This window comes from Equus przewalskii, chromosome 4 (assembly GCF_037783145.1).
Source record: "Equus przewalskii isolate Varuska chromosome 4, EquPr2, whole genome shotgun sequence".
Classification (NCBI taxonomy): domain Eukaryota; kingdom Metazoa; phylum Chordata; class Mammalia; order Perissodactyla; family Equidae; genus Equus; species Equus przewalskii.
The window spans coordinates 9,135,505-9,160,969 of record NC_091834.1 but is presented as its reverse complement, the minus strand read 5'-3'; the positions used below and the strand labels follow the sequence as shown (position 1 = coordinate 9,160,969).

At 39.5% G+C, this 25,465-nt stretch overlaps 1 protein-coding gene across 1 annotated transcript in view; it reads left to right on the top strand.

Annotated features, from left to right (window-relative positions):
• LOC103545034 (platelet binding protein GspB-like) overlaps nucleotides 1-25,465 on the top strand; it is a 476,815-nt gene that overhangs the window by 51,505 nt on the left and 399,845 nt on the right. The window contains exon 9 of the mRNA XM_070615434.1: nucleotides 3,585-3,644. Coding sequence (XP_070471535.1) covers nucleotides 3,585-3,644 — 60 coding nt within the window. The remainder of the gene's footprint in view (nucleotides 1-3,584; nucleotides 3,645-25,465) is intronic.

Sequence of the window (25,465 nt, the reverse complement as noted above, 5' to 3'; positions counted from 1 at the left end):
CTCATTTGGCTGCCACAGAATCAGTTCTAATTTCTGGCCCCTTCTCCCTACATATTTACAAATAAAGTGACTAGAAGCATTGGCTCTAGCCTTGCTGATCTTTCCTCCAATTCCAGTATCAAGGGGTCTCAGGACCTCAGCTAACACCTTGTCTGACTAAGGGCAATTAGTGATGAACACATCACATTTGAGACCACTCTGTGCAAGAAAAGGTAATGATTCTGGAGTTCTGATGTTTGAAGATAAAATATCTCAAAGGGAAATTTTCCCACAAAGAGATTCAGCCTTGTGGTTCACTGAAAAGCTTGTCTGGCTCACCATCACTATCATTAACTGAACAAATGTAAGTCTTTCTTAAATGTTGTCACATATATTGGTACCACAAAAGTCCCTCTATTTTCCTCCAAATTTGAGGTAGTAAAGACTTCGGAATCTAAAAATAAAGAAAAACAAAATTCTACTTAGCTATCTCAGACTGTGATTCATCCTCTGAAATATTAAGGTCAGAATGATTTCTTTTCGGATGGTTGGGTGGCTTGAATGACACAAGATATGTGAGAGCGCCTAGCTCTAGCACAAGAGAAATGCTCAAAGACAGATTCCACTGTGGATGATCTTATTTGATCAGGAAACTAGAGCCATTATACATCTTTCAGGAATGTTCTACTCAATAGCAGAGTCACTCTCACTTTCATCTTGCTTTACTCAGAGTACAAGCCCAAAATAATGATATTAGGTGACCAAATGCTGTACATTTGAGGGGGTAAGATGGCAGCTCCACAGAAAAATAAATGCTTTGGCCACTGAAGTTTTGTTATGGTCTTAGGGTTTCCAGATTTGTATTTTATATACCATTGTAAGGAAAAATTCCATAATTGCAGGTTGAGTAAGGCTGATGTGTAAACCCATACTTCCATTCTACATAATGAATGTGTTCCTTGCCACTTTAAATACAGTTCATGAAACATTTATTGCATAACTGTCCTCTGCCAGGCCTGGAAAGGATGCGTAGGTGAGGACAGTGGGATGTCTTACTGCCCCTAGGAGGATCCACTATTGTGAGAGAATATCTTCCTTTCCTAGACACTCTGGGTCACTCGTGATTCAGGCATGATGTCCCAAAGGCGTCCCTTTGATGCAGATGCTGCATGAATTGAGAGAGTGTGAGCATAGGGCTGAACGTGCCTTGGTCCTGGCAGTGGTGGGGTAACTCTCTAGTCACAGAACTTAAAGCACTGAGCATGAACACAAGAGACCGCTGTCCCCAGAGCATGTATAACTAAGAACGAATCAGTTTGTACTTTCCCCTGTGGTTAACAAGCCCTTTGAAGCCGTGGAGAGCAAGCACATAACAAATTGTGCAGAGACCTTTGCTGTGTACCCATGGGAATTTCTGAAGTCACTCTTTATCTACTCAGATCCTTACATTCACCAGCGATCAAATTAGGTTCGGTAACTTTCCCTGGCTTTGTCCCGGTGCCATGATGTAGAGCAAATGACATAACGTCAGTGAAAACACTTGCTTTTGAAAATCTAACACACATGTCATTATCTATGTATTTTTTGCAGTTTTTTTTTCTTTCCTGGAAGTTACTACAGTAAAATTAATACAACAGCCCTAATATACTATTTCTACAGCAAAGTAACATAGGGGAATAAAAATATGCAAAGCACACTTTTAATACAACCACTAGACTGAATTGTCCTGTTAGGTTTTGATTTTTCTAATGTTCAGGGAAAAATAAGAAGCATAGGAAGTTCCATGGTGATGACCATTATAGGGAAGTTCCAGGTCAGAATGTGTTTTACCTGGTGCCTATATCTGAAGCAAATGTCTCCTACGGTCTTCTCAGGGCAACAAAGCTAATGAGGACAGTTCTGTTAACGCCATTCTACAGCCAATTTCTAATGCTGTTTCTTGGAAGTTTTTAGTTTTTGATAAAAGCTAAGAATACAACTTGGAAGTACTGCTCCTGGAAATGATTTTGAAGAAGATAAAACTGTTCTGGTCCAGGATTTTGAGCAAGCTTGGTTGAGAGAACTTAGGATACATACACAGATTTTCTTATGAAAAACGGTTACTTTATTGTTTTTCCTCAATCAATTCATGGTAATAAGAGACGTTGATTTATCTTTTTATGAGTAAGTCACTGTTAAGGGAAAGAAAGAGTTTTAAAACACATTGAAGTCGGTTCTTGAAGATATTTTAACATATAAACGTGATTAACCTAGCATTTTTATTCTTGAAATTTATTCCAAATCCTATAGCTCAAACCCACTTTCAGAGCCATGAAAGAAAGATCCAATATAGTGCATAAAATTGCATACCAAAACCATATCCATCTGCACAAGAACACGTCTAGCAGAAAAAAGATAAACTAAAACAATGCTTTCAACTCTGTTTTCCTCCATCCTAGAGTCAATTATCTTTCAAAAATTTTTTACTTTGTTTGACTTCCTTTTTATAAAAAAAGAACATAGATAAATCTCACCTCATCTTGTATATATTCAGCCAAGTATAAATGTGATATGGTCTATCTTTCTACTTTTGGAAAGAATTGGACTGAAATGCTCACCTCCCGTAATAAAAACTTCGTTTACTAAGTATATTTAATACGTCTGGAACAGAAGACTTTTTTGTTGTGCAGAATGTTAGAATTATGTTTCTCCATACATTATTTTATATTTCAACAGATTATTTTCACAATGTCCTTTCCAGATGTCTTTGTCACTGAATCCTCTACAATGATCCTTTGAATGCTGGCTCTGCCATCCCCGGTGTGACTGTATGCAAGTTATTTATACCCCCAAACTTATTTCTTTATTTTCAACAAGGAGTCCTGCAAAATACAATTCACTTCTGTGTGACTGGAGCATCAAGCGCGATAACGCATGTGAAGCATTTAACATAGTGCCCGCCCCAGGAATAATCACTCAATAGCTTTTAGCTTGTATTCATATTGTTGTCACGTCCACAGACACCACAACTCCAGAAAGTCATGGGCATGGGTTGGGGATGTTGTAATATGTATGCTCTGGAAAGGCATGCCTGATTCCTTTGCTCTCATGGGAAATTAGCCTAAACTAGACCACTTCAAACGTGAGATTTTGTTGTGAATTCTGAGAGTCAATGACTTGATTTTGCTAGCAACTCTTCATGTCAGCAGTGTGTGCTGAAGACTGAAGAGTAGCCACATTTTCTGTTTATTTTTCCATTTGACAAGTATTTCTGCAACAGCTCCTTTGCGGCAGACACTGTGTTAAGAGCTGTGAATACAGAAGGAAAGCAAGATAGTCTTGGATATTACCATCCAGTTGTGATAAAGAAGAAAAAAGAGCTTCTTTATGAAAGTCACCGTCTTCAGAAACTCAATATATGAGTTAAAGATACTGAATTACATAGAGTCAGATGAACTGTTTCTGGAATCATAGGGCTCATATTTGAAGGTCAGTCTTACTGTCAGTGGATTATGTGTGTGTGTGTGTGTGTGTGTGTACATACACACATACTCATATAAACACATACCCATGCTATTGAGCAATAAGCATGAAGAATTGACTACTCTTGCTCCCATTTCTTCTAGTTGTCACCTCAATGGCCACTACTGTTGGTTCTACAACGGCTTATACGACAGAGGAGAGCAGTAAGTCATTGTCTATATCTGCCTTTCTATCATGCTGTAGGCTTTTTCCCTCCTGATCAACCTAACTTTTGTGCTTCTCAGGCTTAAAATATTATTCCTGGAATTGTGGGGCTCATAGTTTTCATATTTTTGGTGACTGTCTCTCCTGACTGTGAGCAGATAATATATATATGAGTGTATGTAGGATTATATATACAGACACACTGTCAAACAAATAATGGGCATGGGGAATTGACCAATACTTGCTCTCCTTTCTTCCAGTTGTCACTACTACTAAGGCTACAACAGCTCCCGCAACAGAGCACAGTGGTAAGTTTTTTAATATTCTTGCCTTCAGGTCTCACTATGGCATTTTTCTCTCCTGATCCCTTTACCTTTTCAACTTCCCTGTTTAGAGCAGACAAGACTAATTATTGCAGGAATTGTAGAGCACATATTTTTAATGAGTATCTCCCCTGACTGTCTGTTGGTGGACTTCATATATGTGTATATGCATGTATGTACATAAATATAAATATATACAAATAAGTATATATACACACACTCATACATACATACATACGCATATAGTTCAATGGTCACCTGATTTGTAGGCTAATAAGCATGAACAGTTGACAAATACTTGCTCTCACTCCTTATTGAGATTCCTGGTATTAATTCTAGAAAAACTTATCTAAATGAGGAAAGTCATTGAGTTTTTATATATGGTGGCCTTTACGTCATGCTGCAGCCTTTTTTTCCTCTGGATAAACTTAACTCTTGAACTTCCCTGCCTTAAAATAGACAAACTAGAATGGCTGAATGTTGCAGAATCAACTGAGTGATATTTTAAATCAAATCATCATTTCTCAGGAGTCATCTTAGCACAGTAAATGCTGGCTTTGAGATGAGATGACTATAAATTACAGTGTGCAGTCATAGACTCTGAATTATTTCAATGATACACTTCATTCACTTGTGTGTCTTTTTTCCTAATGACTGAGGTATACACGATGTCAAGGTGCTTCTAGATTTTTTTTAATCTTTGATTCTTTCTAGTAGCTGATAACGTGAACTGACTCATACTGAGAGCTTCCTATACAGAAGACATTGTGCCGGGTTTTGCACTTATTTTCTTGTTTAATCCTCAAAATACTCCTATGAGGTGGTACAATATTTTTCCCCTTTTTATAGATGAAGACAATGAGTTAAAACTGATTAAGTTCCTGCACCATGCCACACAGCTAGGATCTGGGGATTCAACCTGGCCATCTGAATCAGGAGTTCATTTGCTTACTCAGTTCTCTCTTCTTCCTCTATGATATGGTCCTAGAGAAAGAATCCCCAACCCCAAGGCCCTAAGACATGCAGTAGGGGGTGGGTAAGTGCACGGGCCTCACAGTCTCCCAGACTGGACTTGAAGCCCAGTTCTTTAGTGACTAGTTGCATCAGTATAGGAAAATTACTTACATTTTCTTAGCAACACTTTCCTCATTTGACAACCAGAAATCACTACACCTAGGTCAGTTAGTGAAGAGTTAAGTTCACCTATGTGAAATGTCTAGGATAGGGTATCTCATTTAGTTGGCACGGTACTAGACTCTGACCCTTTCACCCTAAATATGTACTAAGAAAGTGACTAGAACCATCGAGTCTAGCCCTGCTGATCTTTCCTCCATTTCCAACATCAAGGCTGCTCTGGACCTCAGCAAACACCTTACCAGACAAGAGGCAAGGAGTTATGAGCGCATCACCTCACAGATCATTTCCAGAAAGAGTGATGCTGTTCTGGAATTTTGAGTTTATGAAGACAAAACACATAAAATGGAAATTTCCAGAGGAAGAGACTGAACTTTATGGTTCACTGAATAGCTAGTCTTGTTCAACATCATTATCGTTGTTTAAACAAATATAAATCTTTCTTAAAAGTGGTTCTACTTGTTGGTAGCATAAGTCTACCTCTATTTCCCCATAGATCTAAAATACTGTAGGCTTTGGAACATGAAAAGGAAAAAGAAAAATTATTTAACCTTTCTCAGCCTGAGATTCATCCTCCAGATTATTAAGGTCACGATGATATTTTTTAGGGTAATTGTATGGATTAAATGAAATAAGACATGTGAAAGCACCTAGCACTTAGCACACAAGAAATACTCAAAAAGAGATTCCACTTTAATGATCTTACTTGATCAGGAGATAAGAGCTATTATATATCTATCAGGAATGTTCTACTCAGCAAGCAGAGTCGTTTTCACTTTCATCTTCCTATACTCAGAGCACAACCCCCAAAACACTTGATTAGGTGACCAAATGGTGTTCATTTGAGGGAGCCAGACAGCAGCTCAACAGAAAATCAAATAGTTTGGCCTCTGCAGTTTTACCACGGTTGTAGGTTTTCTTGGTTTGTATTTTATATATGAATGTAAGTTAAAATTCCATAACTAAGGATTGGGGAGACTAACGTGTACACACATACTTCCACTCTACATAATAAATGTATTTCTTACCATTGGTAAATGCAGCTCAGCAAACATTTATGGCAGAACTGGCCTGTTCCAGGCCTGGAAGGGATGTGTGGATGAGGACACGAGACAGAATTATTGTCCCAAGGAGGATGCACTGTTTTAAGAGAATATATTCTTTTCCTCTTCACTCGGAGTCACGGGTGACTCAGGCATGATGTCCCAAAGGAGCCTCTTTGATGCAGAAGCTGCACATATTTAGACAGCGTGGAGAGGATTGAATGTGCCTTGGTCCTGACAGTGGTCCACTACCTGCATAGCCTCAGGACTTAAATTCCTGAGTGTGAACACAACAGACCAAAGGCCCAAGAGCGCCTATAAATAGGAAGGAATCAGTTTGTACTTTTCCATGTGGTTCTCAGCCCTTTTGAGTCAGTGGGGAACAAGCACATAACAAAATGTGCAAAGACCTTAGCTGTGTACCAGTCCAAATTTCTGAAGTCATTCTTTGTCTTTCGGGATCCTTAGTTTCTTCAGCGGCAAATTAGGGTTGAACACTTGTGTTGGCTTTCTCCTGGGGCTGTGATGAAGAGCAAAGGAAATAATGTCAGTGAAAACACTTGCTTTTGAAAACATAATATGGGTATATTTATGTATTTATTGTATTTTTAAATTTCCTTTCCTGAACCTCACTAACGTAAGATTAATACAACAATGCTAATTTGCCATTTTTACAGCTAAGAAATAGAGGGGAAACAATAAATGCAAAGTACAAGTCCAATACAATGACTGGGCTGAAGCGCCCTATTAGGTTGTGATTTTTCTAGCGATCAGGGAAAAATAAGAAGCACTATAAACTCCATGGTGATGATCATCATAGAGAAGTTCCAGTTCATAATGTGTTTTGCTTGGCACCTAATTTCTGAAACGAATGTCTCCATGGACTTCTCAGGGTAACAAATCTAAAGAAGACATTTCTGCTAATGTCATTCTACAGAAAATTTCTAATACGGTTTACTGGAAGTTTTTACTTTTTGATAAAAGCTAAGAATGTAACTGGAAGTACAAATCAATGACGTGATTTTGGAGAAGATAAAACTAGTCTGGTCCTTGATTGTGACCAAGCCTGGTTGAGAGAGAGAACTTGGGGTACATATACAGATGTTATTATGAAAATCTGTTACTTTATTGTCTTACCTCAATCAATACATGTAATAAGAGATTTTGATTTATGTTTAATGAATAAGACACTGTTAATGAAAACAAAGAGACTTCTAAGACACAAAGTCAATTCTTGTAAATATTTTCACACCTAAACATGGTTGTGCTAACATTTTCATTCTTGGAATTTATTCCAAATCTATACCTCAACCCCAATTTTAGAACCACCAAAAGATCTGATTGAGTGGCTAAAATTGCTTACCAGAGCCATGTCCGTATGGACAAAACACATCTAGTAGAGAAAGGGAAAAATCAAAACAATGTTTTCAATTCTGTTTTCCTCCATCCAAAAGTGAACTATCCTTAATTCTTTTATTCTTTGTATGGTTTCATTTTTTTTTTTACGTTGTAGTTGTGTCACCTCAGGTTGTATATATTCAGAGAATTGTAAATGTGACTTGGCCTATCTTTCTACGTTTGGAAATAATTGCACTGAAATACTGACCTTCTGTAATAAAAAATTCTTTAGTAAGAATATTTGACATATTGTGAGGAGGAGATGTGTTTCATGTCCACAATGATAAAATTATGTTGGTACTATAGATTATTTTCTATTTCTATGGATTATTTTTAGAAAGGTCTTTCCACATGCTATGTCTCACTGAAGGAATCACAACCATCCTTTGAATGATGGCTCTGCCCTCACTGGTATGACTCTAAGTCATTTATACTCCCAACTTTATTTTTTTGTTTGCAAGATGGAGTCATCTAAAGTACAATTCACTTCTGTGAAACTGGAGCATTAAGCGAGATAATGCATGTGAAGCATTTAACATAGTGCCTGCCACAGCAATAATCACCCAATAGCAATTAGCTTTTATTCACATTGTTGCCATGTCCACAAATACCACAACTCCAGAAAATCATGTGCATGAGTTGAGCATATGGCGATATGCATACTTTGGAAAGGGCTGAGAGCTTGCTCCGCTTTGATGGGAAATCTTCCTAAACCAGATTCGTTCAAAAGTGAGATTCTGTTGTGGATTCTGAGAGTTGGTGACTTGATTTCGGTAGCAACTCTTCATGTCAGCAGCACCGTGTGCTGAAGTAGAGTAGCCACATTATCTGCTTATTTTTCCATTTGACAAGTGTTTCTCCAACACCTCCTTTGTGGCAGGCACTGTGGTAGGAGCTATGAATACAGAAGGAAAACAAGATAGGTTTGAATATCCCTGTCCAGTTCTGATAAAGAATAAAAAATTTCTTCATGCAAATCAACATCTGCATGTACGGAAACACAATCCATGAATAAGATCTACTGAATTACATAGAATCAGATGAACTAGTCCAGGAATCGTAGGGCTCACATTTTTAAGGATGGTCTCTCTGTCAGCAGATCACGTGTGTGTGTAGTTTTGTTCGCATACACACATAGTCATATTAACACATACTCACACTGTCAAGTAATTGGCATTGATAATTTGTTAATAGTTGCTCTCACTTCTTCTTGTTGTCACCTCAGTTGTCACCGATACTGATTGTACAAATGTTTCCCCAAAAGAGGAAAGTCATAGGTTTTTGTATATGTTTACCTTTATGTCATACTGTAGCAAATTTTTCTCTCCTGATCAATTATCTTTGGAACTTCCCTTGTTCATAGTGGAGGAGACCAATTATTCTTGGAATTGTGGAGCTCATGAGTATCTCCTCTGTCTCTCTGCTGGCATATTTTATGTATGTGTGTATATATATATATGTATATATACACCCACTCACAAACGTACAAATATATATCACTGTCAAATAAAAGGCATGAACAATTGACTAATACGGCATCTAATTTCTTCTAGGTGTCCCTGTTATTATTCCCAGAAAAGCTTGTCTGAAAGATGAAACATGTAAGTTTTTGCATATGTTTGCCATATTTTTCCCTCTGCTATGGCATTTTTTCCCTCTCTGGATAGATTTAACATTGGAACCTCCTTGTTTTAAGGTAGAAAAACTAGAATGGCTGGATGTTGCAGAATAGACTGAGTGATTCTTTCACTGATCATTTCCTGAGAGTTATCCTAACACAGTAAATGATGGTTTGGGGAGGAGATGAAAGTAAATTAGAGGGTGCAGTGATAGGCTCTGAATTACATCAACAACGTAATTTATTCATTTGTGTAGCTTTTATTTCTAATGACTGAGGAATACACAATATCTAAGTGCTTCTAGATTTCTTTTTAAGTCTTTGGTCCTTGCTAGTAGCTAATAACACGAACTTACATGTACTGAGCTTCTCACACTGAAGGTATTATATTGGGTTTTGATGCATTTTCTTGTCTAATTCTTATAATAATCCTATGAAGTGGTAGAATAATCTTTTCCCCATTTCACTGATGACAACAATCAGTTAAAATAATTAAGTTCCTTGCACCATGCCACACAGCTAGATCTAAGCTTTCAGCCCAAAACATCTGAATCAAGAGTTCATACACTACTCAGTTCTCCTTTATTCCTCTAAGATATAGTTCTAGTGCAAAAACCCAAACCACAGACCTGACACATGATGGACACATGGGATGAGTATGTGCATGGGCTTCACAGTACCACAGACTGGACGTGACTGCCAATTCTTTTAATGATGAATTGAATCAATATAGGAAAAGCACGCACATTTTCTTAGCAGCATTTTCCTCATCTGCCAACTGGGAATACATACACCTCATTCAGTTATCGAAGAGATAAGCTCACCAATGTGAAGTGTCTAGGGTAGGGTATCTCATTTAGCTGGCACAGAATCAGTACTAGTTTCTGGCCTTTTCTCCCAAAATATGTACAAACAAATTGACTAGAAGCGTTGGCTCTAGCCCTGCTGATCTTTCCTTGATTTCCAACATCAAGGAGGCTCTGGGCCTCAGCTAACACTCTGCCTGACCAAGGGCAAGAAGTTACGAGTGCATCACCTTTGAGATCTCTTTCCCCAGAAATTGCTGTTGATTCTGGAGCATATAAAAGGGAAAATTTCACAGGAAGAACAGCCTGTGTTTCATTGAATAGACAGTCTGGCTAACCGTCATTGTCATTAATTATTTCTTGACATCATATATTTCTTCCAAAACTTCAAAGGATATTAAGTGCAATCATCCTGTAACATCATAGCCACCATGAGAGACATTTAGGAAGGACAGGTGGGTGAGCCATGACCTCTTGAAGTTTTAGAGAATTTGGATTAACTGCTCTCTTCCAATTTATATAATGCCCTTTTACTAAAACCTCTCACCCACAACACGGGACACCACCAAATATGCATGGATTGTACCCTCAGTGGTAATCCCATTGTATACATAACATGTAATGGCTTAGATACTTCTAAATCAGGATTCAGCTTTATGCTTAACCTTTTGATGTCTGGGGTATTTATTGCACTTCGTGATGCAGAATTACAGAGTACCTAAGAGTGTGTTCTTTAAGGTCATGTTGCTGGGATTAAAATCTGGCTGCTGTTACTTCGTAAATGCGTGACATCAGGCAAATTACTTCTCCGTCCTTAGTTGATTTGTAAAATAGGAATGACAATAATAATCTCATAGTTTACTGTAAAAAAGAAATTAGATTAAAGTTTTGCATGCAAAGCTCTCAGAACAAGTCGGTGGCATTTGGTTAGTGGTTAATGAGTATTAGCTGTTATTACCTAGAGACATGGTGGGAGTGAAGAAATACTAAAAGTTATTTATAACAAATACATTTTTCCCATTGGACTTATTCATAAAATATGCAGCCTGACTTTTGTTATTTTGGAATGTTCTAAGTTGATTTAGCAGAGGTTGTTGATTGACGTTATCTATAAACTGGATTCTGACTTGTCTTGCTGTCTGTGGTGGTGGTGGTGGTAGATATTTTCCTCTTGGATTTTGGAGGTGTAGGGGTGTGACTGCAATGGAAGTCATCAGAAATAGATAGCTGTGACCACCCTCACATTAATATGTCCCATCCTTTCAAAAGAAGGGGTGAAACTAACTAAACGACTTCTCTTAGCCCCCCTGCAGCTGCAGCTCAGCAACGTCTCTGCCTATTACACCTACCTCCTCCTCCTCCTCAAGGGCGCCATCTACTTTGCCATCATTGCCTTCGGTCTGTTCAGGAGAACAGAAGACTGTGACATGGAAACAGTTTGTAACAGATGGTGGCAGAAGGAAGTCAACTGGTCTTCATTTATTTTCCCTAAAAGGGACCCCTGAGGATCTAGCGGGGCTTTCTTTCTGGGTTTGGGTTATTTCAGTTCACATGTGTACTTTTTGTTATGTCATTATTGTGTAATGGTTTTTCAAACCACCGGGCAAACAGAAAATGTTACTCTGTAACAACAATGAATTCTGCCATCACTCAGCGGCAGGGCCATGGGGTAGTCCTTTAGCACCACTGTCTCCATGATCTCCATCAGCTCCTCTGGCAACCCAAATAAGCATGCCTTCCGAGTACAGACAGCACGCGGCTTCTAGTCACATCCCTTAGGGCCATTTAACCAGAACCGCCTTGAAGCGTTGCATTTTACACATCCTGAACCTGACACTTTTGCTACTTGAATTCTGAGCTGTGTTTTTTGTAATAGGCACAATAAAAAAATTGAAAGTCTACTTTTGTCTCTAAGTACTTTAATTTGATGAAATCTAACTGGAAGTCCAAAGTAAGAAACGGCACAATAGCTGAGCCATCAAATCTATTATTGGCTGTGATGACGATCAATACACAGTTCTACTTCTTTCCCTGAGATAGTGGTCATGATTGCTTTCTTTGGGGCACTTCCTCCAAGAGGCGCCACAGTCAAATGAAAATCTCCCAGGTGACTTCTCTTTCAAAGGTCACCAGATTCACGCTCATTTGGTTTGGAACATTCTGATGGTGTCAGTATAACATCTAGCATAACCTGCACTGCATGTGCTCAGCTCCACAATAGTGTTTCACAAGCACTGTGTTTCCTCGTCCTCAGAATAACCACGTGAGACCGGCAGTCATACCAAGAGGCATCGCAGTGGAGGGGTTGAGCCTCTGGACTTTGAGCCCCAAGTGCCTGAGCTTGAATCCTGCATCCAGTATTAGCATCAGTGTGACCTCAGGCAAGCTATTTGAACTCTCTGTGCTATAACCTCCTCATCTGTAGAACGGAGTTACAGTGCCCTGTATCCTGGGGTTGTGTAGATTAGATGAGATAATAATGATGACACACACACACAAAAGCACTGACAGTCTTGACCAATCCTATTTCCTTGCTTGGAGGTTATATATGAACAGCACAGCGACTCAGCAAGTTTACTCTATGTACCACTTAACCCTGCTAATAAGCTAAGAGCCCTCTCAGGCAGGCTCATTTGTAGCCACAATGTGTTGATAGGAGAGGTTAATTTCGCAGCTCAAGGTCAATATTTTGTAAGTAATACTCACTTGAAGCCAGGTCTCTCTGAACTCAGAGCTAGTATACTCTTATCTACTATCAGGTAGGTATCCCTTCAACCACTGTCAGCTGGGGAAAACAAAATAAAACAAAACCTGCACTGCTTCTTTACTAAAGGTGTCCTGCAAGGAGTCAGTGAGAATTTCCTTAAGGTTTTGTGGGTGCATCTATGCTTTCTCCTCATGTATATACTGTTATTGCCACAATTATTCCCTTTGTTAACACAATGGAAATCCTAATTTATTTTGTGAGTGTATATTCCAGATTTATGTCAGCTTTTTGGGGGTCTGCTGGTGAAATGGCCTGAGATCCTTGGGCAGAGGAAACCCACTGATGGCACTCTCTGGGTGTACCTTTCTCACCCCACAGTGTCTCCCCTGCACTGAATGGGCCCGGAGGACCTCAGAATCAACTGTGGCATCCTCTGGTAGGTTCAGGTGAATTTCTGATTTAGGAAGTATTTTATGCATTCTTTTTGGCCCCGTAACTTTCCACCACAGCACGACTGCCACATGGAGTGGTCGGAGAAAAATCGGCCCAGCAGTCACACCTCAGACCCCACAGTTAGAGCCTCAGCTCCATAGGCTGGCTCTAACCAACTGAGTCGTTTGTTCTTGACTATGTCACATTGCCTAATTGTACCCAGCTTTAGAAGACAGTGTTCCAATTAAATAATTTCAGCTTTCTAGTGCAATTTACAAATTCAGTGGTTAACATTCTAAGGCAGTAATAATAGCAAATGCTGGGACAGTGCTTCCTGGTACTGGTCTATGTACACGTTGGCTTAATTTATTCTCAGGAGACCCCTGTGAGATATGTACAATTATCTTTGTTTTTATACATGGGGAAACAAGCAGAGAGGCGTAAATATGTCCCCTTAGTTAGGTAGCTAATAAGAAAGAGAGCTGAGATTTGAACCCAGCAGCCTGGCTGCAGGAGCTCTGCTCTTAACTTCTACATTATTTGCTACTAGAGTAGAAACAGGTTACTTTAGTTTCAACTAAAACAGGAAAATTTCTCTCCTTATTGGGCTAAGAGCTGATGAAGACAACTGCCTCTTCAGCTGTCCACACCTCCTCTCCTTGCTCCCATGCTTTTCGGATGATTCGAGGGTCTTAGGCCATCTTGCCACAGAGTTTTTCATGCTGGGAAGACTTTTATACACTGACCTCCAGCCACTAATAGTGCTTCTGTGACTAAAGTCCATGACCTCTGGTTGGACAAAATGAACACCAGAACAACAGGCTGCATCCACAGGTGTGCAATGGAAAAAGTAGGCAAAGATTTACACAGTTCCACATAAAAACACCTGCGTCTCAACAGTCTTTATAGAGCTAGAGTCTCAGCACACTTCTCAACTGTAACAGAGGGAAACCTCAACGCAACAATCTCAAAATTCCCCAACTATGATTCCTCCCTACTGTTTGGAATTCTTTCCCTCAGCAACTTCATTTTTTACGGCTTTCTGTCAGTGAAACAGGCCATAAATAATGAACATTTGATCTTTCCCTTTGTCTTACAAAAAGGCCTATATAACTGCCATTTAGAAATTCTAACTAATAGGAGATAACCAGAGATAGTAGACCAATATGATACAATTCACCCAATTCTAACTAATAGGAGATAACCAGAGATAGTAGACCAATATGATACAATTCACCCAACAGACGAGAAACTCAACATTTTGTTAGTCACGCAATCGTCTCTCAGTAAATACATGGTCTCCATCATGTACTGTTATTCTACTTTTTGCTTGTTTGCTCTCTTTTCATTAGTTTGAATGATGGTTAGTCCCTACCACTTAGTGAGCATCAGGAATTCTGCTGGGCAGTTTGCGTGCTTTATATCTAATGCTCTCAATGCACCACACACAGGTATCATGCTCATCTCACTGATGAGAAGACTAGGTCCCAGAAACGCTAAGAAATATGCACAAGGTTAAGCATAGAGTAGTGCCTGAATCCACATGACTTCAGGTCTGCCTGACTTAAGACCTGCTTTTTATCCATTATACCATTGGCTTTCCTCTTGGGAGCCTTTAAAAACCACTGAAGCCCAGACTTCATCACAGGGCAGGCGTTAGACTTTAAAAAACCTCCTCCATTAATTCTAACCTTCATTCAGTGGAGGCCAGCAAGTCATTGAAATACCTCCTGAGCTCCCGCAATGCTGTCCCAGATCACACACAGTGAGCTGCCGTCACAGAGCACATCACATAAGTGAGAATGTGCTGCAGCCAGGAAAGCGTTATTACAATTCAACCCATCAATATTCCAAGGAAATGAAAGGTATGTAATAAGGTTTATGTGCAAGGATGTTCAGTTACTATAGCATCATTTATAGCAGCCACAAGTTACCCAAATGCCCAGTAAGAAACTACAAAATCAACTAAAAGATGTCATATGACTATATAATATCCAACCTCAAAGTGTGTAGATAGTTTAAAGCAGTATAAAATTAATCAGAAAGTGTTGTTGAAAAAATAATATACATAATACGACCCTATAAAAATTGTTAGATAATACCTTCACCTGGTTCAAAAATCGAAACTCTCTAAAATGCATTAAGAGATTTTGCTTCAACCAATGTCTCTATCTCCCCACTCCTTACAGGTCACACTTTTGTGTCTTGTGCATCCTTCCAGTTTTTATTTGTGCAAATATGAATGTACACATGTAAATATATATGCCTGTATATATATTCTCATTTCCTCCCTTCTTACACAGAGGTAGTAAATGTTATACATTATTCTGCACCTCTCTTTTCCCTTAGACATCCTAGAGCTCTTATGTCTGTGTAGAGGGACACATAGACAGCTGCATGATATTTCCCTGGTGAATGTGCAACACTTTATACAATCAGTTCCCTGTGATACACCATTGGCTCACTTCCGATCTTTGGTCTTACAAGAAATGCTGAAATTGTGATAGCATTTTCTGTCAGTTTGAATGTGTGTGATGATTATTTTGATAGGTATTGCCAACAAATCCACGATAGAGAGAGCACAATGTGGTACTTCTACCACAGGGTCAGTGAATGCCAAGAGTGTGCCTCAGGAATTTCTAATCTTACAGGTGAAAAATAGTTTCTCATTGTAGTCGCAGTTTGCTTTTCTCTTACTATGAGTGAGAAGAAGCATCTTTTCATACATTGAAAGTCTATATTGATTTTTCTGTGAACTTAGTTCATGTCTTGATCATTTTTTCTATTGAGTAATAACACTCAATAGGTATGACGCTCATTTTTATTTGTCTGTATTTCTACAACCATACGCATAAAACATTTTCAATGTATGTTAAGAGGATGAAAAAGTGAGAAGAGATTTTGTATTTCTCTATTTTATTTAACTAATCTTTTTAAAGTTAATATTATTCTATATAAAAATTAAAACAGTGTCTTGTTCAAAATTGGGAATTTTTTTTTGTTTCTTCCTAACAATGAGCTTCAGTTTCTGTGAAATGCATTCTTTTGGAAACCAAGTCAAGGTTCTCCTTTGGAAACAAAATAAGACCCACCAGATCCAAGAAAGATTAAATTTAATTGGGTCTACTCCTTGATTCTCATGAATTCTGTCATAATACTCTAGGCCCAATCCCTGGCCCTCTCCTTAGAGGCCTGGAGCTATATCTACGTTGGGAAAGAGTAGAAGCAAAGAGGGGAAACTTTCAAGTCACTGAAAGTTTTGTGTGTATGACTTCACTACCAGGCACTACTAGGCAGCGTCTCCTGTGGTTTCCAACTTCTGAGCAGCTTCCTTCCGCACTGGGCCTGGGCTGCCCTGAACTAGGCGGTACAGAGAGGGAGAGCACAGGTGGTGGAGGGGACAGCCTGGGTAGCAGGAAGGTGCAGCTGTGGCTGCTGGTGTGTTATTTTCTCAGTTTTCTTTTGTTTCCATGCTCTGTCCGATGTGGTTGATTCTTGTAAAATGCTCAAACTCAATGGACCTCTACTGTGTGGGGCTGTGCAAGCAGTGGCTAGGGTGTCGTAAGATAAATTAAGACCAGTTAAACCACAACCAACCTTGTTCATTTTCAAAAGACCACAGCTAATGGGAGGAAAATATCCATCTACACACATACATGCTTGCTGTCAAACACACTCTTAGGCTCCGGGTAGAGGTTTCCTTGCTTTTTACATACAAAGTTTGCTCCAATAAGCTGCAATGTGAGTTGGGAGTTTTAGGCCCAGGACAGTTCAGATGCTGCATCTCAGTGTACTCTCATGACCCTGTTCTGAAGGAAAGAGCAGACAGGACTTCTTGCAGCACTAAGATCACCCTAACAGTCCACCACGTATCCAAGTTTTTCCATGGTATTTCATACACTGAGGCTGGTACCTTTGGTTTCATTTTCTTGGTGTGGACAGGGTGACACAGATCTGTGCCCATGAACCTGGCAGCAGGGATGGACTGTGTACGTGGGCAACAGTGATGTGCTTTTTCCCTCACAAGAACACAGAGGCACAGAGTCCCTGAGTTCAACTGTGTAATTGAATGTCATTTATAGGATCATGTAAGTCCCTCTAACGAGTCAGAGTCAACCTGAGCAAGGCTTAACAGAGGACATTAACATCACAGAACTGTGATTGGGCTCAATTAGAAGAGAGCTGTTCAGCAATGTGAGCATAAGGAGCAAATGTCTCCAACCCTGCACACCGAAGCGTGGTAGAGAGTGGGTGCCCGGGCCTATCGACTCAATCTGTATAGTAAAAGGGGAAGTAGAGCTCTTTTGTTGAGATCAATGCTTTAGGTTTTCACAGTCTGACATCACAGAATACTCAAGTCATTCACTCCATTCTTCTTGGTCTTTGCTCTGAGACCCAACTTCTGGATGAGCTTTGGCTTCCTCAGAGGATGGGCTGCATCACCTGGGTGAGCCCAGCATGTCTGGAGGAGAGCTTTTTCTCAGGTTAAGTTAATACACTGACATCCAGCTTAGGAATTTTTGAAGGCTTTCTGTCAATAAAGCAGGTGACAATTAAGTAATATTTGATTTTCCCCTTTATATTAATCAAAGTCCTCTCTAACTGCCAATTAGAAAATCTGAGTAATGAGAGATAACCAGAGATAGCATAGTAACATGACATAATTCACCCAAAAGTCTAGAAACTGAACATTTTTATTGGCCATTAAATCTTATCTGGGTAAATGCATGGACTCTGTCACGTTCTGTTATTCTATTTTTTGCTCGTTTGCTGTCTTTTGCTTTGTTTGAATAATGTCCCTATCACTTTTGAGCATCAGGAATTCTACTAGTAAGTTTACGTGCTTTACGTCTAATGTTCTCACTGTACCACATACGGGTATCACAGTCATGTCACTGCTGAGAAGACTAGGTCCCAGAGAGGCTAAGAAATATGCCTATAATTAAACAGAGAGTAGTGTCCGAGTCCACATGACTCCAGGTCTGCCTGACTTAAAATCTCCTACTTTATCCATTATCCCAGTGGCTCTCCTCTTGGGAACCTTTAAGAACCACTGAGGCCCAGACTTCACCACAGGCCAGGCAGGGGACATTAACAAACTTCCTTCAGTAATTCTAACGTGCACCAGGCTAGAGGCCAGCAAGTGACTGAAAGAGCACCTGAACTCCTACACCGCTGTCCCAAATCACATGCAGTGAGAAGCCGTCACAGAGTCCATCACACAAGTGAGAAGGTGCTGCAGCCTGGAAAATGTTCTTACCATTCCACCCATCTATTTCCTAAGGAAACGAAAAGCATATACTAAGATTTATGTACAAGGATGTTCACTCACTGTGATGCCAATTATAGCAGCCCCAAATTAACCCAAATGATGATAAAAACTGAAAAATAAGCCAAAGGATGCCATATGAGTCTCCACTATGTATCTTCAAAAAACTTTAGGTTGTTTAAAGAAGAAGAAAATTAATCAGAAAAAAGTTGAAAAGATAATAGCATGACCCGATAAAAATTGTGAGATCATAACTACAGGTGGTTCAAAGATCAAAACACTCTAAAAAATCCATTAAGGGATCTTGCTTCAACCACTGTCTCTACCTCCTCCACTTCTTACAGATCAGATTTTCTTGTGCATCCTTCCAGCTTTTATTTATGCAAATATGAATCTACGTGTAAAGATCTATGCCTGTACTTATAGTCTCATCCCCTCCCTTCTTACACAGAGGTAGTAAATGATATACGGTTTTCAACATTTCTGTTTTCCTCTAAATCTCCTAGTGATTTTTTTATGTGAGTATAGATGGATACTTAGATGGCTGCATGATATTTCACGGGTGAATGTCAAAACTGTATAAAATCAGTTTCCTGTTATAGATTGTTGGCTCATTTCCAATCTTTTGCACTTTTAAGAAATGCTGAAAGTATAATAGTATTTTCTGTCATTTTGAAAGTGTGTGCTGGTCATTTTGATAGTCATTGCCAACTCATCCACGGTAGTGAGAGCACCATTTTGTTCTGCTACCAAAGTGTCAGTGAATGCCAAGAGTGTGCCTCAGGACTTTCTGATCTGACAGGTGAAAAATAGAGTCTCAATGAGGTTGTAATTTGCTTATCTCTTTCTATGAGTGAGGATAATTATCTTTTCATCTATGGTGAGATTCTATATTTCTTTCTCTGAAAAATATCTGTTCATGCCCTTTGAGCATTTTTTCCATTGAGTAATAATACCCACAGATATGACACTCATTTTTATGTGTCTCTGTATTTCCACATGCATATGCATAAAACTTGTTCAATTACAGTAGATGGGTGCAAAAATGATAAGTGATTGCACATTTTTCTATTTTCTCTAATCCTTTTAAAGTAAAAACTTTTATACATTAAAATTAAAACAGTGTCTCATTTAAAATTGAGAAAATGTTTTTATTTCTTGACAGTTAGATTCAGTTTCTGTGAAACACGTTCCTTTGGAAACCAAGTAGAGGTTCTGATCTGGAAACAGAAAAAGACCCACCAGATAGAAGAAAGACTAAATTTAATTGACATCTACTCTTGATTCTCATGGGTTTAATCAGACTTCTTTAGGCCAAATAGCTGGACCTCTACTTAGGGACTTGGAAATACTTTTGCACTGGGAAAGAGAAGCAAAGAGGGAACCTTGGAAATCACTGAAAGCTTTGTGTGTCTGACTTCACTGCCAGGCTCTACTAGGCAGTGTCTCCTGTGGCTTCCAACTTCTGAGCAACTTCCTTCCGCACTGGGCCTGGGCTGCACTGAACGAGGCGGCATAGAGAGGGAGAGCACAGGTGGTGGAGGGGACAGCCTGGGTGGCAGGAGGGCACTGATGTGGCTGATGGTGTGTTATTTTCTCAGGCTTCTTTTGTTTACATGACCTGTCTAATGAGGTTGATTTTAGGAAAATGCTCACACTCAAACCAACCCCTACTAGTTGGTGTTGTACAAGCAGTGGCTAGGGCATCAGAAGACAAAATAATGACAGTTAAACCACAACCAACTTTGCTTAATTTCAAAAGGCCACAGCTCATGGGAAGAAAATGTACATCTACACATGTACGTGATTGCTGTCAAACATAACCTTAAGCTGTGGGTAAGGGGTTCCCTAACATCTTGTATGCAAAGTTTACTCCAATTAGCTACACTGTGAGTTGGGAATCTTACCCTCAGGATTGTTCAGATGCTGCATCTCAGTCCACTCCTATGACCCTGTTCTGAAGGAAGAGCAGACAAGACTTCTTGGAGCACTGAGATAATCATAACAGTCCACAAAGTATCTGTGCTCTTTGCTGGTATTTGATTACTGAGGCTGGTAGCTTTTCGTTTTATTTTCTCAGTGTAGACAGGGTGAAATAATACCCATGCCCATGAACCTGGGATCATGTGAAAACCACAGACATGGGCAACAGTGAAGTGATTATTCCCTCACATGAACATAGAGATACAGAGGCCCTTAGTTCAACTGTGTAATTGAATATTATTTACTGAATCATATAAGTTCCTCTAAAATGAGTCAGAGTCAATCTAAGCAAGGGTTAATAGAGGACATGAACATCAGAGAAAAGTGTAATTCAGGTCAATTAGAAGAAGGCTGTTCAGCAGTGTGAGCTTAAAGAGCAAATGTCCCCACCCCTACCCACACAAGCATGGTAGAGAGTGGGTGCCCAGACCCACGGACTCAATCTGCCCATCCCAGGGGAAGTAGAGCTCTACTGTTGAGATCGACGCCTTAGGCTTTCACAGTCTGACTTCATGGCACATTCAAATCAGTCACTTCGTTCTTCTTGGTCTGTGATCTGAGAACCAACTTCTGGGTGAGCCTCTGCTTCCTGTGAGGACTGGCTGAATCGACTGGTTGAGCCCAGCATGTCTAGAGGACAGCTCTTTCTCAGGTTAAATTAATACACTGCAATCTGGCTTAGGCACCTTCTATGGGCTTGGTGTACATGTGACTCCACTCCTGAGACAAGACATTCTCACTATAGGAACAACATCCAGTGCCTGAGATTTTAGTCCCAAGGCAGATGCTGGAGCCCTTCCTGGCCGCCTTCTCCTCTGTAAGAAGTTCTTCCTCATTTGGACCCAGCCTCCCAGTGAGGATCCCAGCTGCATTTATGACATTTGGTTCATTCTCAGAAGAAGCACAGATAGAGAAGATTAGATCTGCACAAAAGGCCAGTTTCCACCCAACCCAGCATCATTCTCAATACACACAACTGAGTTTTTCTTGAATGCCTCAGTGAACATGAATGAAAACTGAAAGACATGCTGCCTTCTTATGAAGAATCGAGATGAATATTCCTGTTTGAAAATATATCTCACCATATAATTGTTTATTTTAATTCAAATTAACTAAACGCAAAAGGAAAATGATGGCAATGATTTCACTATGTAGGTTCAAAATAAGAGTACTTACACTATTTCAGAACCATACTTCTAAGAGAAAGATACTATTTCATGTTAAAATTGATACAAAGCATCTGGTGAACTTTGATATGTATTCACAATCCCTCTTTGTCCTCCTTTTATAATTCCAACACTTTTGGCCAAATATATAATGCAAAACAAGGAAAATAAAACTAAACATTTGATATGCTGAATCTTATTAGTTTTAAAAATTGTACAAAGAGCACAGGTGCATGAGTTAAAAAACACAAGGGAAATGTAGGGTGTTAAAAAAGAAGTAAGAAAGAAACCTGAGACAAGAAACAAAAATATTCTATTTTGCAAAGAAGAATAAAAAGATACCTTGCTTACTAAAATGGTGTTATTCCAATACATTAGGAAGTCTTTTGATTAGGAAAACAAAACAAGACATTTCTACAACTATTTATTTACAGATCAGACCCAGACTCACTGAATACAAGACAGATCATTCCATTATCTTACCAGCCACAGGCAGGCTACTAAATGGAGGTGGGATGTCACCATGTTGACCTTCAACTGGGAGACCCCTATCTCCGGTCCTTATTTTTCCTTCAGTCACTTTGAATGAGAGTTTTTCGCATTTAGAAAGAGAGAACACAAAACATTTGAGATGTAGTGTAAAGGCAAAATGCCACATTGCCTTATGTTTTTATAATAATTTCTATGTGCTGAAGAAGAGCTGTGCTACAGACACTTGAAGGACCTGGGTGTGGCCACACAGAATCTATTTAAGGCGTTTTAGGAGAGGATCTGCTATTCACACGCTCACACTGTTGCCTCACGTCCAACCACTGCTGCGGAAAGAAGGGGCCGCAGCGTGTCGGGTGCTTCTGCTGCGGGCACGGGGCCTCCACCCACCACGACTCCGGCCGCCTCTGCTTCTCCATGACTCCGAGTCCATCCACGACCTCTCCCTTCTGTGACTAAACAATCAGGCAGAGTCGCTGCTGCTACAGTTGACTTCATGTTTATTTGCTTGTATTTCTGAGGATGAACTATTTCCTGTGATGACCTGAAGGGATTCACCCACGTGCCCACTCTGAGGCCCAGCACGAGCTGCTGCTCTGACGATCACATCCTGCATCTCTGAGGCTCCAGAGCACTTGAGAGACATCCCAGTGCAGGGCTGGAGCGGACCCTTGATCCACACTGGGTGGGCCTGAGTGCCGGCTCTGCCACTTGCTCTCTGTGTGACCTTGGACAGCTTACTCACCCACTCACCTCAGGTGTAAATGGAGACAGTAACAGGACCACATCTCATAGGACTGCGACCCTCACAGCTCACATGAGGTAGTGTTTGTAGATAAACAATGTCTGACATGGGTACATTCTGGCTAAGTCAACAATAGCAAACTCACGCTCATTGTTTAGAAATTTGGGATTCTGAAGTATTTTTCATTCTTCATAAACTTGTACCTCTGCAGAAAATGTTAAGAAATGTGACATTAACAAAATATGACTGATAAATTCATGTAAATAAGACAAATCCGGTTATACACTCACACTCATAGACTTTGAATTTAATTGGAATCTACTCAAAGAAAATGCTTCATATTTAACTGCTTTGTAGTTGCAGTTTCGTTTTCAAAGACTTAGTTTAACAAGAGAAATACTCATAGCTCTAAAAGCAGTTTTTCCTTGTCCTGATTTTCTCTAGTTTCTTCTGATCCTACATGGTCAGGAAGATGATAAAGAAAAATTATCACATTCCATTAAAATAAAAAATGATTTCTTTAAAATTACAATGGATATGCATAACATTTTAAATGAGAGATATACATGTTCAATCCTCAACAGATTTAGATTAAGAAAACTGTTAATATAAAATAAAGTTTTACTTTATTTCTTGGGGGACACAATCCTTTAGAATGAGATCTATCACTCTCACTAATGTGATAAAATGGGGTGCACTTATGTACTTCCAAAAATATTCATATAGATCAAGAATTATCACCCATTGTGGTTCCTCTTCAACCTCCTTGTGGACAAGCTTGCATATGCTTTTCAATTGTTAATAACTTTGAGCTTTGGTACATATAATTTAATTTAAATATTTTCAAAATTGCTTTCAGTAAATTCTCTTTTTGAAAAGCAATTATAAAACTAGACAAGAAGAGCAAAACTAACCATTTCAGCACTCAAGAAATGAACAAAAGCATACAATAATCTGAGAAGCGCCCATGCTTGAAAAATTGCAGAATTCAGGCAACAACAGTGGGGAGCTGTTCCCATTCCTTCCCTACCTCCTAACACCTAGCTCAATGGGCATGAAGGTTCTTCCCATTTAGGGCAGGCCATTTGGACTGGCAGGAAAATTACACAGCTGAAGGGAGCTCACTTGATTTGGGGTGGGGAGTGACATGACGGTGAACTGACAACTCGGTGGTGTACGAGTGGGAAGGACCAGAGACTCTCCAGGTTTGAAGTTGTGGCCTTGGCTACAGCAAGCATATGCTTGGCTGAAGCTGTGTGCATGCTTAGCAGAGACTGGAAAGAGCCTGAAGTAGCCAAATACTCCTGGTCAACCCTGAGGAGGTGAGCGTACACAAAGAAGGCTTGAAAGGACTCAGCAAGAAGTATAAGCTGGGGAAGACTCAACAAGGCTTGAAATTTGAATGTGTTACCCAGGACATACTCAAATTCACTTGGCAGAGGATGCAAGTCTGAATTAAGCGGCTTGAGCACAATCTCTGTCCAGCCACTGGCCACCATTAAGCTATGCAGGCATGGGGTTACCCCTTGGGAGCTTGGCTTAAATATAAGAGAGTTAAAAAGAAAAGAAAAAAATGAGAAGAGATATCAGCAGACACATACCAGAGGAGAAATAAATTTTCAGGTTTAGCTCATGCAATTTTCTAATCAAACAAATAGAAAGAAAAGCAACTTTATGAGGGGAAAACCAAACTGTAGGGTTGCGACAATCTATTTTCAACAAAATATTCTTCAATAAAATCTTCGAAGACAGGCAGAGAATCAGAAAGTGTTACCATTCGCAGGAGAAAAAAGAAAACAAAACCACAAATCGGTATAAACTATCTCCTAGTATATCCAGGTATTTTTTAGCAGACAAAGTTTTCAAAGCAGCTATTATAAATATGTTCAAAGAAATATGGAAAGCCATGTTTAAAGAATTAAAAGAAAGTATGAAAACAATAAAAATAGATGCTCAAGGAGACAGAAATTACAAAATGAACAGAATAGAAAAATAAAATCTGGAGTAGAAAAGTATAATGACTGAAGTAAAATACTCGCTAGAGGGGCTTAAGAGAATATTCAAGTTAAAGAACATCTAAATAAATGTAGAGTCCATGTTGATGGATTAGAAGACTCAGTATTGTTCTCATGCCAATTGTCCCCAAATTGATATCCAAATTCAATGCAACAGGCTTTGGGAAAAAATTGGCAAGCTCATCCTAAAATTTACATGAAAACACAGAAGAGCTAGAATAGCAAAAATAATTTTGACATAGAGTAAAGTCGGAGAATCATTATGGACACCCTGCAAAAGCGGTGGGGGAGGGAGACTCCAAAAGGAGATTTGGATGTGAGACTGATGATGCCACACACACCAGAGGGTCTGACAATCTGGATTACTTACAGGACTGAGATCACTGCGGACAGCAGGGCAAGCCTTTCAAGTAAGGCCTTATAGAATCTGATTTCAAAATTACATCAAAATAAAATCATACTATTCAAGCCAGTGTGTACTGGGGCTAGGACAGCATACAGGTCAACAGAGAGAACTGAGAGTCTAGAAATAAACCCTTATATTTATGGTCAACAGATTTTTGAGAACTGAGCTGAATTAGTTCAATTGGGGAAGGATAGTCTTTTCAACAAATGGTGCTGTGACAACTGGATGTCCATGGGCAAAGGAATGAATGAAGTTCCTTACCTCCTCCATATACAAAAATTAACGG